The sequence below is a fragment of the Daphnia magna genome, linkage group LG6 (assembly GCF_020631705.1).
Source record: "Daphnia magna isolate NIES linkage group LG6, ASM2063170v1.1, whole genome shotgun sequence".
Classification (NCBI taxonomy): domain Eukaryota; kingdom Metazoa; phylum Arthropoda; class Branchiopoda; order Diplostraca; family Daphniidae; genus Daphnia; species Daphnia magna.
Window position 1 is genome coordinate 74,669 of NC_059187.1, and position 23,377 is coordinate 98,045.

At 39.4% G+C, this 23,377-nt stretch overlaps 8 protein-coding genes and 1 long non-coding RNA gene across 16 annotated transcripts; 6 read left to right on the forward strand and 3 right to left on the reverse strand.

The window, feature by feature from the left end:
* The first annotated feature begins 52 nt into the window (after nt 1-52).
* LOC116924668 (acylamino-acid-releasing enzyme) lies at nt 53-3,345 on the forward strand. Of its 2 annotated transcripts, XM_045175603.1 has the most exons (12): nt 53-261; nt 319-429; nt 489-664; nt 725-852; nt 910-1,062; nt 1,131-1,260; nt 1,335-1,622; nt 1,704-1,966; nt 2,025-2,148; nt 2,213-2,732; nt 2,797-2,896; nt 3,007-3,345. In XM_045175603.1, exons 1-11 carry the CDS (start codon nt 137-139, stop codon nt 2,894-2,896), a joined length of 2,118 nt encoding a protein of 705 aa, XP_045031538.1. In that variant the 5' UTR covers nt 53-136; the 3' UTR covers nt 3,007-3,345. The 2 variants fall into 2 exon arrangements, with proteins under 2 accessions (XP_045031538.1, XP_032787085.2); XM_032931194.2 differs by lacking the exon at nt 3,007-3,345 and having other exon boundaries at nt 2,797-2,986.
* LOC116924669 (3-oxo-5-alpha-steroid 4-dehydrogenase 1) lies at nt 2,908-4,142 on the reverse strand. Its single transcript, XM_032931195.2, has 5 exons — nt 3,882-4,142; nt 3,643-3,820; nt 3,408-3,574; nt 3,297-3,341; nt 2,908-3,238 (listed from the first exon to the last, which is right to left on the reverse strand). Exons 1-5 carry the CDS (start codon nt 4,042-4,044, stop codon nt 2,964-2,966), a joined length of 828 nt encoding a protein of 275 aa, XP_032787086.2. The 5' UTR covers nt 4,045-4,142; the 3' UTR covers nt 2,908-2,963.
* Nucleotides 4,143-5,717: 1,575 nt separating this feature from the next.
* On the reverse strand, nt 5,718-6,618 carry LOC116924677. The gene is made up of 3 exons (XM_032931207.2): nt 6,503-6,618; nt 6,320-6,375; nt 5,718-6,247 (listed from the first exon to the last, which is right to left on the reverse strand). Exons 1-3 carry the CDS (start codon nt 6,518-6,520, stop codon nt 5,806-5,808), a joined length of 516 nt encoding a protein of 171 aa, XP_032787098.2. The 5' UTR covers nt 6,521-6,618; the 3' UTR covers nt 5,718-5,805.
* On the forward strand, nt 6,246-8,424 carry LOC116924675 (lysozyme RrrD). Of its 5 annotated transcripts, none has more exons than XM_032931205.2 (6): nt 6,246-6,512; nt 6,588-6,676; nt 7,395-7,503; nt 7,571-7,707; nt 7,796-7,925; nt 8,003-8,424. In XM_032931205.2, the coding sequence occupies exons 4-6, from the start codon at nt 7,577-7,579 to the stop codon at nt 8,273-8,275; spliced, it is 534 nt and encodes a 177-aa protein (XP_032787096.1). In that variant the 5' UTR covers nt 6,246-6,512; nt 6,588-6,676; nt 7,395-7,503; nt 7,571-7,576; the 3' UTR covers nt 8,276-8,424. The 5 variants fall into 5 exon arrangements, with proteins under 5 accessions (XP_032787096.1, XP_032787094.1, XP_045030820.1 ...); XM_032931203.2 differs by having other exon boundaries at nt 7,576-7,707; XM_045174885.1 differs by having other exon boundaries at nt 7,427-7,503.
* Nucleotides 8,425-8,636: 212 nt separating this feature from the next.
* Nucleotides 8,637-10,802, forward strand: LOC116924678. 2 transcript variants are annotated; one of them, XR_006647857.1, is made up of 4 exons: nt 8,637-8,893; nt 8,970-9,031; nt 9,157-10,495; nt 10,593-10,802. It is a non-coding gene; the product is annotated as an uncharacterized LOC116924678 (long non-coding RNA). The 2 variants fall into 2 exon arrangements; XR_006647856.1 differs by lacking the exon at nt 10,593-10,802 and having other exon boundaries at nt 8,893-9,031; nt 9,157-9,836.
* Nucleotides 10,803-11,255: 453 nt separating this feature from the next.
* Nucleotides 11,256-14,623, reverse strand: LOC116924672 (trehalase). Its single transcript, XM_032931198.2, has 10 exons — nt 13,731-14,623; nt 13,328-13,668; nt 13,100-13,245; nt 12,738-13,021; nt 12,365-12,665; nt 12,111-12,295; nt 12,005-12,049; nt 11,766-11,934; nt 11,670-11,700; nt 11,256-11,602 (listed from the first exon to the last, which is right to left on the reverse strand). Exons 1-10 carry the CDS (start codon nt 13,817-13,819, stop codon nt 11,493-11,495), a joined length of 1,701 nt encoding a protein of 566 aa, XP_032787089.2. The 5' UTR covers nt 13,820-14,623; the 3' UTR covers nt 11,256-11,492.
* A 186-nt stretch (nt 14,624-14,809) lies between these two features.
* LOC116924673 (G-patch domain and KOW motifs-containing protein) lies at nt 14,810-17,679 on the forward strand. Its single transcript, XM_032931199.2, has 9 exons — nt 14,810-15,484; nt 15,550-15,841; nt 15,908-16,014; nt 16,080-16,263; nt 16,325-16,457; nt 16,542-16,658; nt 16,975-17,153; nt 17,233-17,388; nt 17,464-17,679. Exons 1-9 carry the CDS (start codon nt 15,330-15,332, stop codon nt 17,593-17,595), a joined length of 1,455 nt encoding a protein of 484 aa, XP_032787090.1. The 5' UTR covers nt 14,810-15,329; the 3' UTR covers nt 17,596-17,679.
* A 615-nt stretch (nt 17,680-18,294) lies between these two features.
* LOC116924670 (protein phosphatase 1 regulatory subunit 37) lies at nt 18,295-22,091 on the forward strand. 2 transcript variants are annotated; one of them, XM_032931196.2, is made up of 10 exons: nt 18,295-18,589; nt 18,645-18,909; nt 18,984-19,093; nt 19,154-19,300; nt 19,359-19,478; nt 19,548-19,698; nt 19,791-19,920; nt 19,989-20,121; nt 20,188-20,889; nt 20,956-22,091. In XM_032931196.2, exons 1-10 carry the CDS (start codon nt 18,569-18,571, stop codon nt 21,241-21,243), a joined length of 2,067 nt encoding a protein of 688 aa, XP_032787087.2. In that variant the 5' UTR covers nt 18,295-18,568; the 3' UTR covers nt 21,244-22,091. The 2 variants fall into 2 exon arrangements, with proteins under 2 accessions (XP_032787087.2, XP_032787088.2); XM_032931197.2 differs by having other exon boundaries at nt 18,295-18,538.
* A 258-nt stretch (nt 22,092-22,349) lies between these two features.
* On the forward strand, nt 22,350-23,328 carry LOC116924676 (lysozyme RrrD). Its single transcript, XM_032931206.2, has 4 exons — nt 22,350-22,508; nt 22,575-22,711; nt 22,781-22,910; nt 22,996-23,328. The coding sequence occupies exons 2-4, from the start codon at nt 22,581-22,583 to the stop codon at nt 23,248-23,250; spliced, it is 516 nt and encodes a 171-aa protein (XP_032787097.1). The 5' UTR covers nt 22,350-22,508; nt 22,575-22,580; the 3' UTR covers nt 23,251-23,328.
* The last annotated feature ends 49 nt before the right edge of the window (nt 23,329-23,377 follow it).

Here is a 23,377-nt window from a genome sequence, read left to right on the forward strand (position 1 = left end):
AATTTATCAATTATGGAAATGGAAACAAGTTTATGTCTAGCTGGGCAGGTAGCAGACGAACATTGCTTGCTAGTTCGACCGCACCGGTCACGACAAACAGCTGCTACATTTAAAAACAGGCATTAGACAATTAAGGATGGCGCTCAAGTACACAATAGAGGAAGCCGTGACCGCCTGGAGACGAGCATCGCAAATTGTTTTTTATAATGCAGGTCGATTAAGTATTCAAGATGATGTTGTGGACGTTGCCGTCGTAGCAAGGTATCCATCAAATTTGTAACTATAGCGAGACTCGCGTCTATTTTTATGTATTTAAAGTCAACGAAACTTGGCCAAGGAGGAAAGCATAAGATTTCAGACCCATTTCATAGTGCAGAAAAGCAATTTGAATTTGCTTTCGCAAACTCCATCATCTGATATCTCCACAGAGTTAGTACAAATGGTTACCATTTCACTTCTTTCTTGTAATTTACAGTTATTAATTGTAGGAAGCTTATAGCATTTGGAAGCAAATCAAATGTGACTGCCATCATTAGGGAAACCCCTGATACAAAATCATCTGAAAAGAAAAATAAACAAATTCTAGAAATTTGGAAAGATAACTGTCTGTGGAACAGTGTGGACCTTCAGCATCTGGATAAACATGGCAAAGTCTACACTGATGGTGAACTACAAAATAAATAAATTTCCAAACCTAGTTGTTTGAGTGACATTTGACTTAAAGGAACATTTGGCTGTTTGGAGTTTTCACCGGATGAGAAGCATCTGGTGTATTTAGCAGAGAAAAAAGAACCAAAAAAGCAATCATTTCTTCAGTTTGGCGTAGCCTCATCAGCTGAAGGTTCCAAAGTGGTAAACTGTTTGACTTGTTCCAGCTTTAACTGAGAACTAACTCTCATACATTAAAAGGGAACCGAGTATGATTTTGTAGAGGATTGGGGAGAGCAGCTTGTTGGAAAATCCCAGCCAGTCATTTGCATTTACAAAGTCAACTGGGAACCCTTTCAATCAGAAGATGCTGTTCGAATTTTGGAAGCCAGCGATGAATGGAGTCCGGGACAGGTGAGCAAATGAAGCCGTTTCTCTATCACGGGATGATGTTTCTGTGATTTCGAACCTTAAATTTTCAGCTAGTGTGGTGCTCGAATGAACATTTGGCTGGCGTCGCTTGGTATCATCAACCCCGGCGATTAGGCATTATATATTGTTCTAATCGCCCGAGTCAAATTTTCAAGGTTGATGTGTCTTCCGGCAAATATGGTAAATTAAATTTTTGATGGCATTTATAGCTCATGTGAAATCTTTCTTTTTTCTCTTTTACTTCTGTTAAATAGATTGGTTCGGCTTAAAGAGAAACACAGCAGCATCACCGCGCCACCATGCAGAATCCAATACACTTGTCTATTTGACAAGCTTAGCATATGGACCTCATCACAAAGAGCAACAAATTGCGATCATCAGTCCAGACGGAACAGTTCAACAGGTGCATAGTGACTCCAGCGAATCATATCAAGGAATGTATAATCAATCGTTTCCTGAGCGTTGCTGGTCCTCTGATGGAAAGCTTGTCTTTTTCACAACACCGTGCAAGAGCAGCGTGCAGTCTTACGCTTTAGTGCTAGGTAAACATCAACATATTGCATTTTCTAGCTGTCAAACTAAGCTGTCAAACTAAAGTATATGTCGTATTCCACATTTTACAGACTCTTTTAAAGTTCACAAGCTTTCTTTACCGGACGGATGCACTGGAAGTGTTGTTCTTGACGTTTTTCAAGATTTGATACTCGTTTGTGGGGTTTCCTTAACCAGACCAGATCAACTATTTATTGGCCGCTTTGATCCGGCCAGGGTAAATGAAGCGCCTATACAGTGGAAGGGGCTTTCAGGCAACAACGTTTTACCGTCTGCCCACTCGCTTGCTACTGACGTGCTGTCGTTTAAACCTGAAGATGATATGGAATATGAAGTGCGCTATCTGTGTAAATTTATGATAGCTTGACATCTAATTTCGTTTGATTATCTAGGCTAGTTTGGTCTTCCCGAAAAATGCATCGAAAAAGACCCCCTTAATTGTTGTCCCTCATGGTGGTCCCCACGCCGTGTCGACAGACCAATTTAAATCAGAAGTTTACTTCTTCTCCCAGCTAGGTAATCAGTCAACAATTTTAGTACCTTTTATTACTAGGTTATGAATTGCTACATTTTCAAAAAGGATACGCTGTTTTGTTTGTCAATTATCGCGGTTCGACTGGATTCGGCGAGAAGTCGTTGTATTCTCTGCTAGGAAAAGTCGGCGTGCAAGATGTTCAAGAAGTTCATCATGCTACCGTTCAAATGGTGGAAAAACACTCCAAAGTTCTTGATAAAGAGCTCGTGTTTTTATTTGGCGGATCGCACGGCGGATTCCTCGTTACTCACTTAAGTGGGCAATATCCTGACTTTTATCGAGCCGTCTCCACCCGCAATCCTGTGATAGATATGGCCTCCATGTTTCCCATTACGGATATTGCCGACTGGACCATTGTTGAATCTGGTCTCGGGGATGGCAGCGAGCTCGAGAATCTGCTCGAACCGCAATCATTTTCACGGATGTGGGAGTTCTCTCCCATTAGATACGCCAAACAGGTAAAAGCTCCCACTTTGTTGCTTGTGGGGAAAGTTGATCGTCGGGTGCCTCCTACTCAGTCAATCGAATACTATCGAGCGTTGCAGCTCAGTGGAATTAAAACAAGGTACAAAAACAATCTGTTAGAACTTGGGAGAAAACTGTGTTTAACATTTGGGTTTAAACAACAGGATGATTCTGTACGAAGACTGTCATTCCCTAAGTCAAGTTCCGGTCGACACGGACGCACTCATCAACACGGTTTTGTGGTTCCAAGAGAGCTTGCAATAGGTTATCATTTATAGCTTGGATAAGTATTTTCTTTATTATCTTTGGTTGAGTGCTGAATATTGTGCGGTTAAAATAAAAATGGGATAATAATTTTTCTTGTTCGCGGATAGTCTTCGAACTTGGCGAGATAATAATTGTGATGGTGCCATGCTCGCATACCAAGATAGCATGCAGAGAAAAGGGCAAAAATAGCTGATGGAGGACTACAGGAAGCGATAGCAAAACCGAACCACTCAACAATTTCTCCAAAGAAATTGCCTCCAGTTACGTAGTTAAACATGCCTCCGACAGGGATTTTGTATCCAGTTTCTCCCGGTTTGCGCAGGCGAATCAATAGCTGATCTATGTTTTCAAAAAATAGAATTTTTGTGCAAAAAAAACCTTTTAAGATAATACATACCAGAGTGGACATTAATAGCTAACCCAATACAAAATATGATCAATCCTAATAAAGTAACATTGTTTTAAAGTTGATTATTTATCAGATTTTGGTTCTATGAATTAGAATTACCTATAACAAATTGTGGTGATGTTGCCCAATTGTCGTCATACTGATAATAATTTAAAAGGTAATGGCCTTGCATGAAGCCATTGAATAAGCAAAAGCTCAATGCCGAGATGTAGACTAGAAATGGTGAATCTTTGGCACCCCGAGTTGTCAATGGGAAAATTAAACTCCTGTACCAAGAAGAATTTCTCTCACACTACAAATTCAAAATGAATGGAAATATTTAAACCGCATTTACCTTTGAAAATAGTGAATGAAAAAACCTGAAAATAGAATTTTATTTGCTGAAGATTTCCAACATGTTGCTGAAGTAGTCCACAGTAAAATAATTGGTACTAAAAGAGCTGGAGACTCCTGGGTTATCCAGGCAAATTTTCCAGGCAGTAGGAACCCAAACCGCGAGCTGCTGTATCGACCTTTAAACAAACCTACTTTCTTATCTCGAACAAGGTATCGTAGCCATACAAATGGCGTTACCATACGGCGCTGGTAAGACGGCCATCGTAGCGACAACACTTAAAGTATAAAAGAAGAAAATCCAGACCATGTTAGTTAACATTTCTGAATCATTGCTGGTTCTAAAGAGTGGATGTATGTAATCTATAATAAACTTGTCGCCTGAATAAGTTTCGATGGCCATGGTTATAAAGAATAGCGAATAAATACCACCACCGAAATGTTATAGGGAGTCTGTGTGAAAGATTATATGTTTATATTGACAGTTCTTTCCTCGCAGATTCGATGTTCCGTCAACGTTGCCGGATTTACAATGAAATGGTTATGCAAATGATTAACTTTATATTTAACTTTAAAACAATTATTGAATGTAACGTGCATATGGCGTTATTTTAGCTAATCCATGAAAAGAAATCCCATTTGGTTTTGGAAGAAAAAAGATACTTTTCTTAAGTGTGTTGACTTTGAGTGTGCTGATAAGAGATGGCGTTTTGGTAGTGGGTAAACTTTGCGCGCCAAATTTTTCACTACAGTATTCAGCAGGGAGACACTGAAGGTTAAGGTTCTACATCATTCATCCATCCTACATCATTGTGCTCAAACTTTTACAGGTAGTAAAGGGTTTTTTTTCATTTTTACTTGTTCTTGCATTAAGGTTTGGAACAAACCAAGTGTCTCATGTTTGTTATCAATAGCTCATCAATGGCATATATGGTTTCTTCAAACTTCCGACCATTGGTGGTCTATTAGCGAGAGCCACGTGCATGAATTCGATCGTAGAACCCTCAGGTGAATGCTGTTTTAATTTAAGCCATAATTTTTGTTGAGTTAACTAAAAACACTGAAGCTTACAGAAGATCATGAATTTTGCATGAGACAAGAGGTGATAACTCAATGGGTGAATTTGCTGACAAAAATGAGACATCACAAATTGGAGGCTCCAACAACTGCTATGTTTTCTGAAGACTAAACTGCTACATTTTCCTAGTACACAAGACTTTGTTATAGTAAAGCATCCCACAATTAATGCCTGACTTTTCTTCTTAAATGTAGTGTTTTTGCTTCAAATCTATTGCACTTCCTGCAGATGGCTCATTTTAAAGATGATTTGATACAAGTCTTCCCTCCTCAAAGTAGGTCTGGCCTACCATATTCCAGGACAAGATTATGCCATGATGCAATAATCTAGAAGAAATCTTAGAATTAATCTAGAGAAATCATCATACACGTTGCCCATGAAAGGTAAAATATGATGGAAGGAAGCGATGACACGTGGCGATTTTTTTCTTTAATTAATATATATTTTTTATTTCAGAAGATTTCCGTTGCTACAGTAGACGATTGTGCCAGCTTGTCGTGTCTCTAGGGAAACTTCCAAAAGGAAGCGTGCGAGAACATCTAAGAAACGACTCGTAAAGGTCAGTTTATTCTACATCTTGTTGGCAGTTATTGTTAAATTGGCAAGGGCAATCAGTTAAGGTCTAAGCAGGGAAAACACTTTCATTCATTCGACAAGGGAAGTACGTCCTGTGTCAAGACCTTCATAAGTTCCTTTTCTCGCCGAAATTGTTTTCAACGTTGCAATTTGTTGGTGTAAATTCTCCTGTCGAATTTTACTAATGCTTGATATTGAGTCTATTTATAGCGATTAGGTGCAGATGGTGAAGATTGGTTTTAAATTGTTAAAAACGCGCATTCTTTTTGATACGCATAATAATGGTCCATTATTTGCAAGGAAGCAAAAAATTTGTAACTACAAGGATAATGGTAACTTGTCGTAGACGATCCACAGAAAGTCTCACGTCATTCTTATATACACCCAATAAGGTTTTGCATCTTAAATGACAAATCATTTCGAAAAATCCAGTCGTTTTATTCGTGAATGTGATGGTAAAAGACGACAAATGAAGATGATAATTGGACAGGTATTAGAAAATGTAGCATTTTAATAGCGTCTGTGGCTTTGCACGGGAGCAGCATGTGCTTGTTGCTGAGTTGCTGCGGGGGCTGCGAAAGAGATTTGTTGTTGGAGAGCAGCCTGTTGTTGGGGAGCAGCCTGTTGTTGGGGAGCGGAGAAGGTCTGTTGTTGGAAGGCAGCAGCCGGGGCGAATTCGGAAGCGGATGAAGTGGCAGCGGTGGATTGATGAGCTGAAGCTGCGCTGGCAATGGTGACACACGAGCAGATTTGTTGAGTAGGTGTAGAGGCACTTGGGCTTGATGCTGGGCGGACCAGTGGGCTTGGTGCTGGCATCTGTTGCTCAACAGTAAACGCCGGAGTATTTGAAGCGAATTGCTGATTTTTGCTGGCGTAGGAGGCCGACTGACCACCCATCATTCCACTTAGACCGCCAACATTTCCTGTTTGAGATCCTTTGCTGCCCCACGATCTATACGCATACATCACGATGTCAAAAACAAAGGCACTTGATTTAAAATTTATTGAAATCAAGTCAACTTACTGGGACATGTACTGGCCGGAGCAGGAGACAGCCATCATGGCGCAGATTACAACGACCTGCATAGGACAAAATAATTCAAGATCAGATATAAACGAAATGAAGCAAGTCACGTCCAAACCCAATCTAAACCTAACACTAAATGAATTAAAGTAAATTGGCTTTTCACCGAGGCGGAATACTTACGGTTTTGAAGGTATTCATTTTGAGGATTGAACTCGAGTGTTGAACTTGTAAAGATCAAATGTGTGTCTTTTCTACGAAATTGCAGGCCTTTATATAGTCCTGACAGCAAGATGGAGTTGGTTGCCATGCAAAGAGAAAACGGGTCAAAAGGAAGAAAACTGACCTAGTTCAAAGGTAAAACCATTGAGCAAAGCTTTCACCTGTTGCTGTGACTTTTCATAGAGCGAGGTTAGCCTGCGACCCATTTTACTTTGGGTCTAAACCTTTCCGGTTTGACCTTGTATTTCACAATGTATTTGTGTACCAACAACTGTTTATTCCTTTCTCTTTTATTGAAACCATTGGAAATCTGAGGTCATTTCAATTTGGTTTGGTTCGTAAAACCTCCGTGTTCCCAAAAATGTCTCAGTCTGCATGGACTGTACAACGACTACTATGTTTCTACTCATGAAAATGCTTGTTGTGGATCCTCTCAGGTGCTTTTATTATTTTCTAGTAAAAACCAATGATTGGCGACAAAGTAAGGGATCTGACGCTTTTTTAACAGAAAACGTTAAGTAAAAACCGAGATTTTTCCACATTTTGAAGACAATAGAACTATACAGACCAGAAGTAGTCTAATGGAAACAAAGCTTTTATTGAACGTAAATGAAAAAAATTTTGATGCGTAGTATTATTAAAATAGATTTCTCGCGTGCACCTTCACTGATAGTAAAATGCGTGTACCTTGGCCCATCTAACATTTTCTTCAACAGCTTGATATTGAAAAAGTCAATATTACGGCTGTCAATTTTTGTTGATTTATGTTTAAAGTTTTTATTTGCTTGACGCCTTTTATAAACACGGGTGTCACCGAGTTACTTTTCGATAATCTTTTTGACGTTAAACGTAGGTTTAAGTGACCTTAGTCTCGCTATCTTCTAGGATCCAAACTTTGCTTGTGGCGTCTATATTAATATATTGCTCGCGACACAACGCAGATCCCCCAAAACATCAACAAGGTAATGATCTAATCCTTTTGCCTCATATTCAGTAAATGTATTCATTCCATTTATATATTTACGTAAGTTAAGAATGCAGGTTGCTTCTTACTCCGTCATTGTTCTAGCGGCGTTGTTCGCTTCTTCTCTGGCCGCAAGGACATGCTCACAAGAAGGATATGACTTAATTAAGGGCTTCGAAGGCCTTAGTCTAGTTGCTTACCAGTAAAGTTTTTTCTTTAATATTTTATGTTGTGCTGAGCATGCATTTGACATATTTCATTTCACTGCTACAATTATTGGTGATTCGCAGGGATGTTGGTGGTGTTTGGACCATTGGTTATGGCAATACGATGTATCAGGATGGTAGCCCTGTTCGCCAAGGAGACACTATTACTCAGCAAGGTGCTGATGACCTTTTCGAATTTTGGGTCGATGAGTCGGTAAGTATGTGCAAAGTTCCCTTTTATTGCACAAGAACATTTGAAGATTATAACAACATATTATTGCTCAATTGAAGTTTGCACCAGAGGTAGACCGATTGGTTGGGACTTCAGTGGTCATTAGGCAAGTTCAGTTCGATGCCCTGGTTTCCTTCACCTACAACATCGGGGTAAGTGCTTTCGCCGATTCGACTCTGTTGAGAAAACTGCGAGTTTTCCCGGACGATCCAACCATCCGTGACGAATTCATGAGATGGGTCTATGTCAACGGAGAGGTCGTTCAAGGACTCGTTAACCGTCGTGATGCTGAAGCTGATTTCTACTTTTCAAAAGTTGAAAGTATGTGTTAATGCATATATCTGCGCTAAGAATGTTTAAAATACCTGTATCTAACCAAAATACTATAATAAATTTGATCTACCTTTTGTTTCATGACATATGCAATTATGCATAGTTGGTGTTGGGAAAATACACATTCATGCAGGATTTTAAAAATGAATCTTCACGGAACTTAATTCGAAATCTCGTGTAAAACCTGTCACCATAAGCACACGACTTGAAGTTTCAAGTAATATCGATTTTTTAAAACTTTTAATACTAAAGTACTTTTTCAAATTTGTTTCTTCCTCTACTAAACTAGTATTATGGTACTTTAAATTTACAAGCATTTATTTATTTTTAAAGATGGTCGTATTATCAGAAAACTTGGCGTTGTCGGACACGATTTGCATGCCATTGCATTTGCCACGGTCCACGTTTGATTAGAACCTGAAAGACGTTTCTGAGATCAAACGCAATTCAGGCATAAGAAATTTTAAAAAGATAGGTCACTTCGCAGATATTGTCTCCCGGATTCCAGTGGACACAGATTTAAAAAAAAAAAAAAAAAAAAGCTGCTGCTGCTAGAAAGCTGAGTCTTCGCCCATATTTTGAATAACCTACTGCTTCGGTTTCCCTAGCACGTCCGCGTGAGTTAGTAGTATAGGAACTGCGTCTGTAAACTTGACTTTAGGTATAATATATATATTTGATTTCTCTGTTCAGATATATGGCTCAGAAGGAAAACCCACTACAGCAGTTTTGTTAATAGAGAGAAAGACAAGCAGGTATGTGCAGGTATCATAACTTAGAAACATGAGGTATAGATTTCCCCTGCAATATTTAAAATGTTACGTAAGATGGAATTTTTACTTTCATGTTTAAAATATAAATGGAAAAATTATCGTTCTAGTCTTAGGATAGTCTTCAAATTTTGAGAGATAGTATTTATGATGGTGCCATGCTCTAAAGATGAGAAACACTGCTGAGAAAAGAGCGAAGATAGCTGCTGGAGCACTGCAAGAAGCAAGAGCAAAACCAGCCCATTCAATGATTTCTCCAAGGAAATTGGCTGCTGTAACATAGTTGAACAATCCACCAACAGGGATCTTGTATCCTGTCTCTCCTGGTTTGCGTAAATGAATCAGGAGCTGGTCTGTTAACAACAATCAGTTAATTAGATTTTTTCCAAAGCAATTTAACCCTTTGCAATAACCACACCTGAATAGATATTGATGGCCATCCCAACAAGGAACATGGTGTAGCCTGGAATCAAAATTGATTCAAAGTTTGTTTTTTTGTTAACATATGATTTTTATGTTATTCCAGTTTACCTATAACAAACTGAGGTGAAGTTAACCATTTATTATCATATTGATAGTAATTTAACAGGTAATGCCCTTGCATAAAGCCATTAAAGATGGAGAATAACATTGCCGAGATGTAGGGTATAAAGGGAGTTTTCTTACTGCCTCGGACACACAAAGGATAAATTATACTCCTGCAAATAGTGCATTGTTAATGTTACGCTAAAACACAAATTGTAACCAGACAGTAACACTTACCTATTAATATAATGGGTGACAAATCCTATCAAGAGTAACTTATTGACTAAAGAACTCCAACATATGGCTGAAGTACCCCACAACAAAACTAAAGGCATTATAAAAGATGGTGATTCTTGAGTTATCCATGCAAAAATTGTTGGGAGAAGGAATCCATATTTTGAACTGCTGTATCGTCCTTTAATTAATTAGAATATTTGTAAAAAAAAAAAAAAAAAAGAAAATAACATCTTATTACCATAGGGAGCTGGAAACATAGCCATGCTAGCAGCAACACTTAAAATGTAGAAGAAGGATATCCAAACCATTTGGGTAAACATTTCTGAGTCATTGCTTGCACCAAATAAAGGATGCAAGTAGCCATTAATAAAATGGTTTCCTAAAGGTTGTAATTTTGATGACATTTTGACGATACGAGAACGCTAGTCCACAAGCGTTGTGTACAGACGTACGAATATACCTGTTTTCAAAAAATATACGTCAATATGACGTTTTGTTTTCCTATTTAAAGCCCTAGTCACGTGTACAAAGTTGCCATATTTAACTAATAAAGTTGGCGGGACGTTTAAATTTCTACAGGAAGAATTTTTGCGGCAGATCGGGTTACGGGTTGCCTATTATTGTCCTGTGTCTCGTCTCTCGTGGGGGTTTCATTGCATAGAAAAGGTGAGCGAGTGATGAATGCAGGTAAATAAAACAAGAGCAACAAGTGATTACACCGCACTTAAAATAGCCTTAACTCTAGTTTATACTTATTTATTCTTAATTTAACTATTCTTTCTAGGCTTATCTTAGAATCCGGCAAAATACGGTTTGGCATACGTGACTAAACTATATTCCAGTGCCGATGCAGTGCTTTTCTAGTGCTTGATTGGTGTATCCACCAACTACGAAACGCATCCAGCTTGTGAACAAAAATCTTAACCATGTGCGACAGTTGCGTGAATCGCTACACGGGAATTAAAAGCGAAGAATCTACACTAAAGCATATTGTGCAGGCGAGTTAGCTACTATTCTGGAATGAGCAAAACGGCATCTTAATTATTGATTTGCCCTAGGTTATTCGTCTATTCTACGTCACCGAAATGGATTGGGTCAACCAAAGGGGAACGACCATATCCCCGAGCTCACGTGGGAAAAAAACACTTCTTTCTATCGACCCTCAGGATTATTTCCCTACCTTAAACTTTAGTTTGGGGAAAGGCAGGATGTGGAACGTGTCTGCGGGTATATAAGGCGGTAGACAACACGACATTTCATACCCGTGTAAGAATCCTCCATCGGAACTGTCTGCTGCCCCAACATCGCCGTAAGTGGTTTCATTAACCAGGTATGTTTTTGCTTGGTTTGTCTTGTTTGGTAGTAAAGTTTTCTAAATTCTTGAAATGTATATTAGTAATAGTACTCTTTATATTCATAATTTTTAACTTACGAAAATCAATTAAGATACCAGACGTTTTGCATTGTATTCTAAATCCCCATGAAAGAAAAATTACAATTGAAAATCATGTACAATATGGAGACTAGGATCTGGAACAGGAGACATTTATAGTATAATAAAATTACTGTAAGGTCATCTAATAATAACAGGAAAGAAATTGCTTTTCACAAATAGTCAATAAAACTATACAATCATAGAGTTTTTCTTCTTAACCAAATTAGATAGCATTACAATAATTTGAATTTAACTTGTCGGCTGTTCCGTCACCAATCTATCGCCATAAATATTAAGGAAATCCATGATTACACCATTCGTCCAGCCAAAACCAAGCTGAACGTCGTATTCACCACCACCTATCGAATAGATTTTTGTTTAAATTAATCTTATTGATAAAGATAGTTTATATAATTGATAACTTACCTCCAGGAAGGCCAACAACGGTAACGTCATACTAGAAACAGGGAGAAGGTTGAAATTAGACATTTCATACGCGGTCTGTTAACAATAACGACTTACTTTCTCAAACATGGCATTGGGCATACTCTGTTGGTACGCGTCGTAGTTGTTGATTAACCATTTTTGTGCGAGTTTAAAGGCCAAAGCTTTGGCTCTCGGGTCTCCCGTGTTTTCAAGACCGACTACCAGCATGTGCTGCAACGGTGGCCAACCATTAGGGAAATCCCATCTTCAAAAGTAAGGAAATCACTTTGTTAATCATACTCTTAGTTTAGAAAATCATTGATGTCAAAACTCACTGTTGTCCAGTATGGAGCATTGAAGTCGGAATTCCACCAGCAAATCTGGATAAGGACAGCCATGTAAAAATGTGGAACGAATAACTAATTGTAAAAGCTGATTTACTTTGTGGATTGACTCTTTTCCAGGTAATCGATAACTTTGTGCACGACGGCGTCCACAGCAGTTGGCGTGGGATCCCAGCAACCAGCCCACAACGGAGCGATGTTGGAAGCATAAAAGTAAGAACGCTGCACATTGTTGCTAATATCATAGTCTAGCCAGATCCCTTGGTCTTCATTCCACAACACCTGTACGTCACAGAAAAAAAATCTAGCATTAGTAAATCAATTTCCAAGTTCTATGAGTTATTTTCACACCTGTTGAATAGCCGTTTTCCATTCAACGTACTTGTCGTGATAAAGTCGTGCTTTTCTCTCGTCGCCGACTTTGCGGAACATTTCGGAGAGTATTCGAGCGTTCATACAAATGAACGCGTTCAGATCGACTGGTATTATGTCTCTGGTACTGATGTGACTTAGATTTCCTTCATTGTGACCGCCATCCGCTATGAACCACCTGGAACTGAAATCCCACCCGGATTCGGCGCCAGACTTCATGTTAACGTAGAATTCTTGGCGAGCACTTTCGCTCATATGTGCAGACGAATGGAAATCCTCCCTGCATTTAACAGAAAAAGTTGATGAATCCCAGCCTTTTTAAAGATAAATCAAACAGGGCAAAAAAACGTACATGTAGGATTCCGGTCGTGGACCGTCTGTTTCGGAATTGAAGCGAGCCAAAGTGTGTCCCCTGACGGTGACCGTCCGATTAGTTAACCAGAATTTGAACTCTTTTTCCAGGAGATGCAGCCGGCCATTAAGGAAGTCAACATCCCCAGTGGCGTTGATGTAACGATCGACCATAGGGATTAACATGGGAGGCTGTGACCTTTGCTGATAGTAGATACGTCCGCCGTTGGGAACTAAACCGTAAACATCCACCATCTGCATGAAATTTTCCAACATGCCCCTCACCTACCAGAATCGACCAAACAGGAAACAAGATTGTGAGTATTCTGTACAAATATTAAGAGGGCAAAGTTTTTATGATACCGTATGGTTCATTTGCGAGAGAAGAAGCCCTTGAACGATCCAGTAAGAATCCCAGTAATAAATTTCTCTAAATCTTCCTCCAGGAATTATAAAGGGATTTGGTACGTAAATCATTGAATATAATTCGGGGCGGTCTCGAACGTCATCTGTTACACAAGAATCACGGTTTTAGATTTTTTTGTCTTTCCGTTTTTTTAAATGTAACGAAAAATAGATTTTTCTGCATACCTTTGATTTGGCGACCGAGAAATTTCCAGGCTCCGTGCAGTTCTTTCCCCCAGTTTCTCAATTGTTGATTGCTAATTTTTTTTAGAAAGGATGGATCGTCGAGCCAATCGGAGGGATCCCACGGCTGAAACTCGGATCCTTCACTTTCAAAATGTTGGCTAATGAAGATGATGAGATCGTTTTGCGATGGCTTATTGTGTGTGAGATTCATCAGTTGAGAAAAGTTGGCAGCAACTAGATCAGGGTCGAAACGTAATTTCTTGTCCACGAACGTTTTCGAATCGTGGTAGATTTTGGCCATCTGAACCGTGTGTAACAGTGGGCCATGACAGTAAATGGGGCTGTCGATAGAATAGAGAACAATCAGTACTTTCAAAGTGTTTCAAAGTCAAAATTACTTTACCTTGGACATGGCGGTGGTAGCGGTTTTACTTGGGTGAGTGCAAAGGTGGTAGAAGAGATGAACAAGAAAAAGTGGACGAGTCGCACCATTGTTCAAAATGCACTGACGATAAAACTCGACCAGCTCGTTCTAATACAACGCTGCTCGCGGTTTGGCGATGTTGCGCTTCCTTGACCTTGACCGCAAAAGACCTCTTCCCACCGTTAATTCGTGGGGAGAAATACCACCCTTCTTTAAGTCAACGACCCTTTTATTTGAGAGGGTACGGGTAAAACGAAAGACGCCCTTTTTCTTCTACCTGTTCTTCGGGGACTCTACGGAAATGAAAATGCGAAGGAAAACAATTTCCCATCTACTTGCTGACCTCACTAATACTTCTGAATCTTCAAGACGCAATAAGGAAAAACAGAGATTCGTTTTTCAAGTAGGATTTCGTCGAACTGGAGGAAAGACGCAATTACAAATTACAATTTTACGGACCAGTAGACGCTTCCCTATTGGGAATTTCACTACTACTTCGGCAGGCCGTCCTTTTATATAATCTGGCGTCTACATCGAAGGTCGAGGCCTTGAACACAATAAAACATTGATTACAAAACTATTATTTTGAATAAAAAAATTTTTCAAGGGTTACGCAACAAAAGATGGAAGTTATCAAACAATGAAACGTAACCCTTGCTTGAAAAAAGGACAATTATGGATGACACAACCATAAAGATACTCAACAACAGATTTCAGCTTAGTTGCATTATTGAGGTTAAATAGTTATATCACGTCACTGTGCCTACAGTATAGTAGACAAAGGAATGCAACGTAAAATAAAACCTAAAACTACTAATATCGCACTACGTCGTTGGTCCACACAAACAATCGTCGGGGCTAGACTGTTACTCTGTTTTTACAAGTAGGCCAAACGTTCGTCTGCTCTATTTCCGTCAGACATCTAGCGAGTCTCATGGAGATTACGGGCGGGGAACTGACGGAACTCATACATTTTCCCTTACAACCTTGAAGGTTAATGTTACGTCACATGGTTCGAGTCATCGCCAGCAGTGTTGACATTGGTTTGCACCCCGTTCCCAGTTCCGACAGTCTCGTGACCTTATATATGACATGAAGGCTGGTGGGTGTGTGAGTCGTGGCGTACTGGCTTTTGACATCAACTACGCCATAACTCCATCCATACGATTTGCTGAATTTGTTATTGCGAAAAAGTTCGTGAGCGTAAACTTATTAGCACCTTCAAAACACGCGTGATCAAATTTCCGACAGTATAGTAAATGTAAACAGTTGATGCGCGTTATCAATGGCTCAGTCTATTGTTATCATTATTTAGTTCATCTTTGGAAAATCTCTTAATTTCCTTTTGTTTATCTTCAACGAATTTAGTATTTTGAATTTTGATTACAACAAAATGTGAAATTTTTGCTTTGGAGTGATAGACAGCACTGCAGTATTAATGGCAGTTGTCTGATTTTTCATCTCTTGCATTTTCGTCTGCTTGCGTCCGTTATTTTCGTGTTTTCGACAAAGACGACAAAGACATCTAACTGAGGAAAAGCGAAATCCTTTCGTATATCTATATTTTCGTGTATCAGCATGTCGGAAAGCAAGCCTGGTGTATCTTTTGGTTTTAGTTCAAAACGGAAACATGATAACGTAAAACTGACTCAGTCAAAACTGCTGGATTCCACGCAAGAAATACATGAAGAGACTGATTTCATAAAAACGGTTGAACATAATAAAATCAATGGGTAAATTAGTTTTTCGTGCCAATAAGATATGCTAGCATAAATTGATTTATATATTAATTGTTTAGATCTGTTAAAAAACCAAAGAAAAAGGAATTGGTGATCCCACTTATTTCGAAGAATAGGTGGAGAATTCCTGGCACAGCTAACGATGGAAAAGCAGAAAATTTAGAACCTTCTGAACTTGACAAGCAGGCAGAAAATGAAATTCTTCAAGAGACACTGAAAGCTGTTGATGGCTGGGAGAATAGAGGCAATGGGGTACCCTCTAACATTGATATTCCACTATTCATGCAAAATCGTGTTCCATCTGGATTTGAAACAGACGAGAAAGTTGACGTTACCCTTCGTGCTGACCAGGTACAACTAATACTTTGATCACAGTTTTTTGTGCATTAAATTGTCTTGACAAAAGAATTTTATTAGTCTACACTAGACGATTATGAAGCAATCCCTGTGGAAGCGTATGGAATGGCAATGTTAAGAGGAATGGGTTGGAAAGCTTCAGAGGGTATTGGCTTGTCAAGAAAAGGGTATCAGCAATGTATACAGTGGTATTATTCTATCATATTTCTAAATGTGTGTTCAATTACTGTAGAGTGGCTGCTCCAATGGAAGTAAAACTTCGTCCAAAAGGTTTGGGACTTGGTGCAGACCGAACTGTCCTGGAGAACGCAGCTAAAGCCTTAACAAAACCAAAAGATGGTGAGGAAGAGCTCAAAGTGGTGGTAGGTGCCAATGTGCAATTACTTAGTGGGAAACACCAAGGCTTATATGGACAGGTATGGTTCTATTACTGGGGATTGTAGGTTGGTCATTTTTGCAATAAATTTATGTGATTAGGTTCTTAGCATGGATGCCAATACTGGCCGTGCCCTCGTTCGTATGGCTGTGGGAAGCAACGAAATTGAAATAAGCGAGCTCTTTCTCAAGCCAGTGACTGTGAAAGAATACCGAGATTCTGCCAGAGTGCTTAGTAAGTTTCCTAACGCATTTTTGTAAATAGTTAGAATTTTCTAGCGCTTTAAAATCATCAATGCAATTTATCACTTCTTTTTAGACAAGGAAAAATACGATGAGTATAAGACTAAGCAAGAAAAGGAGCGAAGCGAGAAAGAAAAAAGAGATCATCATGACAGCAGAAAGAAACGGAAACATAGCCGGAGTCCTAGACATGGTAGTTATTGAGTTTTCCATGTTACTGCTGAAAAATAGATTGCCCAAACTCCTCCTATCGAAGGTCACGCTAGCTTTGGTGATTTATCACTGCTATTGACGTCACACGCTACTCTTTCTTATGGCGTCTAAATCTGTTAAAATTTAACGTCATATAATTTTTTCTTTTTTAAGAATAACTGATAAAATTTAAACGAAAATTTCTGGAAGAAGAGCAGCGATAATGACGTATTAATTGTAACGTGGACGAAGCCCATTGAAAGTTGAAGATGATTTGATGGTGCATATAATTCATCCTGTTTAAATTAACTTTTAAGGGAGTCGCCGCCGAAGCAGCAGTCGAGAGCGAAGAGAAATTCGAGATGACAAGAAAGATTCTCGCTCAAAGAAGCCCTCGAAAAGTTCGGACGTGAAAAGAGAACCTTGGCTTCATCCACTTTTGCGAGTCCGCTGCGTCGATTCATCATTCAAGGACGGCCAATTCTACAAGCAAAAAGTATTAACCATGTCCATAAATATCCATAAAGAATGGACGTGTTTACAGAAAATACCTTGTTTATCATTTCCTCATCTAGATGGTGGTCGTGGACGTGGTTTCGAAGAATCATTGTATTTGCAAAACCGAAAGTGGTCGACTTTTAGAAAATATTTCGATTTCAAAATTAGAGACCGTTATACCACGCAGTGATCCTGCCTACGTGATGGTTGTCAAGGGCAAGCGGAAAGGACAGGTACTATGCGATGGAAATGTTAACATTAGTATTTCAGAAGACTGCTGACTATCTTCTTTTTCATGAAAAAAAAAGGTCTGCGAAGTGATTGAGAGGGACAAAGAGCGATACACGGCTACTGTCCAGATACTGCCGGATCGCGACGAAGTTTTCCAGTTAGATTACGACGATATATGCGAATACACAGGTGACGTGCGGAATTTGTAATCAAATAACACTCAAACTTGTTTTTAATGTCAATAAAATTGCTATTCGTGTTTTCTTTTCTAAACGAATGACGTCAACATCTAATGACTTGTTTGTGTATTTGCCTCTCACTCAATTTTTTGTGTAACATTGAAAGTACCGTGACCCAGACAGACTGAAAAGAGCATTGATCACTTTATTATGCACAGAAACGATAAAGTTGCCGAAAGGATGTTTTATCCTCGTTTATTTAATTACACGCTACCAAGAACTCGGGATGAAAAAGTGGCGCACAAGGCGCGTCAGTCAGTCTACACAGAACTTGGGATTTCTAAAGTTACCATCATAAAAGCCCGTCACAAAGGGGAATACGGTAACGGTAGCCTTCTGAATTGTCCCCCGGTCATTTAAAAAGCACCTTTCACGCGTGTCCCCCTTTTCCCTCGTTCATTATCTTTTTTGCGTCGATATTCCCTGAGTACGCTGAACTCAAGTCAGCAGTAGGCTCTCTCAATTCTTTAAATAAAAAAAAAATTGCAAAGTTTCCCCACCCAACGTAAGGAATGAAAGTTGGTTCTTTTTTCTTCTTTCTTTTTTTATTTATGTTTTTGGGGGGGTAATTTTTCATGGCCTGCCGACAGACCGACCGGACGACCGAAGGTCTGCCTGTATGTGTGCAGACTACGTAACAGCACGGTAACAGAACCGCTCGTCAGTTGTTTCATTACTCTCGCAGCTGATTGGTTGTTGCGTTGTTACTGCCGAGACTTATCACGCCATACAACAACAAAAAAACAACGCTCTCTCCCTTTCGCTCATTCTCGTGGTCACCGTGTCTATTCTCCCAATGTTGTGTATCCGTCACTGAGCTCCTCCATATAATATTTCAGCAAGCTGTTGATTGGCAAAGAGGAAATCCATACATTCACTTTAGTTGAATGGAAATGTTAAATAGTTACCGCACGTAAGATCTTGTTATTATTTTGCTTAACATATGCCGTTTTGTGCGATGACGGTGAGCACGTTTCTTCAACTCAGAGAATCTGAATGTATGGTTATTGTATTGACAGGTTTGGGTCATGATTCTTGCTGCCCACTGCAACATGTCTGAAGAAGCTGAAGAATGGAGTAGCAGGTTGAGGTTTACAGGTGTATGTCAAACAGTGAATAATGTACCTGATCTCAACCTGTCTGACAATCTGCATGAAACAACTGAGCAGCAGCATTACGATGGCATAAAGCAAAAACGGAGGATACTAGAAAAAAGGGTTTCTTTCCCCTCTGATGAGACCATGTTGGTCCAAAACCTAGAGCCCACAGTTCCTGATGTTCCAGGTACTGCTGTAGCACAATAAATTGAATGTTCAGTTTTTGCTTTATTTTTTATTTTTTTACTTCTACATTTACAGAGTGTGTTGCAACTGAAACAGAAACTGATATCAACATTGTTGCTGCCTACACATCATCATGTAAGAAAAATGAGGCAGAACCTGTGGAGCACATTATTGAACAGTTAAAGGTAATAGCACACATTTCTTTTGCTCATAACAAAATGCTAATTTACCACTTTTTTTTTAAGACGCTAGATTTGAGTCGTCCACGTTCAGCCAGCCTAACGCTAAGAGGTCGCAACTTAAACTCCCATGACTGTGAATCACTAGAAGATGTCTTAAAAAATGTACCTCTGAAACTTTTAGATATAGGAGATGCCCACTCAAGTGATGATGTAAGTATTATTTAAGCAAACTATGTGTCTAATATTAATGTCTATTTTTCATTGCTAGGGTCTAATTGCATTGTTCGACATGATCGAGTTTTATGAAGCTGCCACCCATGTAAGCATCGCTTCCAACAAAAACATGACAAGTAGAGGCTGGCAAGCATGCTGTCGCATGATCAAAAGGGTTAGGTTTTTTGTCATATTCAACTCTTGGCTCATGATTCATGAATTTTTTTTTTTTTTTTATGCTCAGACCGAGTGTTTGGAATGGCTGGACGCAGCTCAAGTTGGGTTATCAGAGCATAGTTCAACTTTACTGGCCAGAGCACTGAGATCCAATTCCCGTCTAAGAGTTCTATACTTGAACGACTGCGGTCTCACCGGAAGGTCACTTGCCATTATCGGTATGGGCATTTCTATACTTGAATGAATTCGTGAATGCTTGTCTACAAAAGAATCTTATCCCCTGGTTTTGCTTCAATTTGACGGATAACAGCAAGTTCGTTGAAAATGAACCGAAACCTTCGTGAGCTGCACCTGGCCGAAAACAAATTAACGCCTTTCGACGCCTTACAGCTGGGTATTCTTTTGACGGGAAATTCGTCTCTTCAACACGTAGACTTGAGGTATGTCTTAAAAACAAAACAAAACAAAATAGATAAGACGTATACAAAATTGTCGTTTGTTTAAATAGGAACAACGAAATTTTGGATAAAGGAATGGGTTACATTTGCGATGCATTGTTGGATAATGTTGGACTGATCTCGCTCGTCGTCTGGAACAATGGTATCACTCAAGAATCGTCACCAGCTTTGGCCAAAGTTTTGGTATTTTTTAAAATAGTTTTTGTTTGTTTTTGAGGTCAAAACTAATGTTTAAAAAATTTTGCACAGGCGACTAACCAGACTCTACAAACACTAAATCTCGGCCATAACAAGCTTGGTGATGATGGAATTATCAATCTAATTCCATCTGGACTTGAACGCAATCGTTCGCTATTGCTACTAGGACTTCAGGAAAATGGGCTGACCTGTCCGGGCATAATTTCCCTATCAGAATCGTTGGCTACTGGAACGAAACTAAAGCGGATTGATTTACGCAAAAACAGCATTGGACTAGCAGGATTGATGGCGCTTGCTGCTGCTCTTAAACACTGTCCAACCATCAGCCAAGTCGATTTAGACACAGACAACCACCGAAACGTGAATTCTTCTACCTCATCGCCTGATCAGCAACAATTGGAACATAACACTGCCGAATATCGACGACTTACTGAGGAGATCGCTACCCTCTGCGCTGCTCACGAGACGGAAGCAAACGACAGCGACACTCTGTCCAGCCTGCCCAGCGATCTCAACAAACAGTCCACTAATATTACAGAGGAGGTGGAAATGGCAAATGCAGATGATGTGGCCTCACGCAAGATATCGCTCACGTGTCTTGTCCCTCCGAGCGAAAAGCTCTTGCTCCTCCCATTAAATAACGAAGACGATCAACAGCCACGTGTACCACGGAAACTTCGCAGTCCATTGCCAAGTCCTTCGCCCAGTCCGTCACCCAGTCCATTGCCTTCACCTAGCGGAGGAAGATTCAAGGTAGAAACAAATTTTTAAATATTTACTAGTTGTTATTGTTAGAAATTTACGTCGGGTTTATTGTAGGTCACTCGAGTGGAGGCGAATAATTCGCCTTTACCCTCTCCTCGTTCACGTTTCACGGTTACTCCAGTAGCTTTCGTGCCACGGGTTGAAGAAGTGTCAACAGAAACCAGTGAAACAGCGGACGTCCCTTCATCTGACAGTGTCCTTTCTTCATCTAACAATAATTCTGCAACCGAAACCGACAACAGTATCGCCAAGGACGACAAAACCGCAAGTCCAGATTATACCAGTCTTATTCGTAGTTCCCCTAGCAAAGTTATCGTCGGATTTGACGTACTAACTACCTGAAAGCATCTTAAATCTCCAATACCGGTCCTTTTTAAAATTGCGTCACACATCCGTACATAGGATCTGTTTACCCACAGATTTATATTCTATACTTACTTAAAAACAAACAAAAAAATACCTTATTTTGGAGAGGGAAAACAAAAACACAGTACCAAACCAAACCCGGTGGTTTATTTCAAATGCATTTTTTTTTTTTCAGTTATATTTCTTCAATCCACTTTTTCTCTATATAACCCCTCTGCCATTCAAACATCCCCGTTTCTTGTTGTTGATGACCAAAATATCGTCAGTTTTTTCTCCCTTGTTACCGTTTACAATTCCGCCAAGTTGTCGTGCGCTTCCTATTTTTTCCTTTTCTTTTTCTAATGAAAACCAAAAAACAGGGAATTCACGGACGCACTTTCATAATCTCCATTCACTTGGATGGTAACAAATTTTGACATCTTTCCCCCTAATTGTTGGTCAATTTTTGTTTTGTTGGGCATTGAAGGATGCACATATTTTTTTTAGGTATATGCCTTTTCACTTTGTTTAGTGGAATGGTTATACTCTTCGTGCCGGAATCGCTTTTCGTTTTTCCATCTCTTAAGGGCATCAAAAGTTTGGCATTGACGTCATCACGCACGACTTTGTTTGTTTGGGATCTTTGTTATCTGTTTTTTTTTTTTTTTATCATGAGTTTTCTCCTCAATTTGGTCACCACAAACGGCTTGACAGTACAAAAACCCAAAAAAATAAAAAAATAAAAAAATAAAAAATAAAAAATAAAAAAAATATATAACTGCATGTGTTCAGTATTTGTTCATCGAAAGACGCATTTCGAAAAATACAAACATGTTGGCCAAAGATTATTCCATCAAATGTCTTGGTATGCCTAAATTGCACGTGCAGTCTTTGCAGGCAGCCTTTAGAAGTAAAAGTCGCCAGCATATAAATTAAACAGGCCAACAGAACAAACCTCTTAAAGATGCGATTCTATTCAGTTGGTACGTTGTGCGATAAATTTACCTTTGTAAGTTAGTCAATAAGATTATAATATCTTGTTTGTTGTTTGATCATCCCAGATAAAAGTTTATGCGCAGTCCTCAATTTCATCATCTACTATGGGGTCTAAAATTGTAGACCTAAAACCGAAGAGTTATCTTTCTCACGTGTCGTCTTTGAAGAGAGTTAAGCAGTTTGAGATTGCTAAGCTTTAACGAGGCATATAAAATGCTTGGGACTTCACCAACGAGTTGCAGATCGTTTCGAAACCAAACGGAAAGGTATTCTTACTCCTTACTTTGCTCTTTTTCTTTCACTTTCCTTAACTTACTTAACCTAATTAATAGATCAAAATGAAAATTACCGTGTATTGCGTGGTTGTATTGGCAGCCTTGGTTGCCCCGTCGCTGGCCGCAAGGACAGTTTCGCAAGCTGGTTACGACCTGATCAAGGGTTTTGAAGGCCTGAGTCTAGTCGCCTACCAGTAAGATTTTGTTTGCATAATTTCATTTTTCACATTCGTAATTTGAATTATTTCACTAATAATTTGCAGGGATATTGGAGGTGTCTGGACAATTGGTTACGGCAACACTCGCTATCAAGATGGAAGTCCCGTTCGACAAGGCGACACCATCACTCAAGCAGGTGCTGATGACCTTTTCGAGTACTGGGTCGATGAGTCGGTGAGTTACTTTTCTGTCTACAATTTTCTTCTAAATAGTATTGAGAAAAACTGCTTTAATAATGAGTAATTATTTAAAAATTTAGTTCGCACCAGAAGTAGATCGTCTGGTCGGCAACGGCGTCGTTCTAAGGCAGCAACAGTTTGATGCCCTAGTTTCGTTCACCTACAACATTGGTGTTGGTGCTTTCTCCAGCTCAACTCTACTTGCCAAAGTGCGCGTTTGGCCCGATGATCCAACCATCCGAGATGAATTCATGCGATGGGTCTATGTAAACGGAGAAGTTTCTCAAGGACTCGTTAACCGCCGTGAAGCTGAAGCCGATTTTTACTTTTCATAAAACTTTCAATCATTTCCAATAGTACCTGATCCATGCAAAATTAACCCATTAAATAAAATCCTAATATTGGAGAAATAATTACCTTTGAATCATAGTTGAATTTGAAGATACCTAATATCTCTGTTTT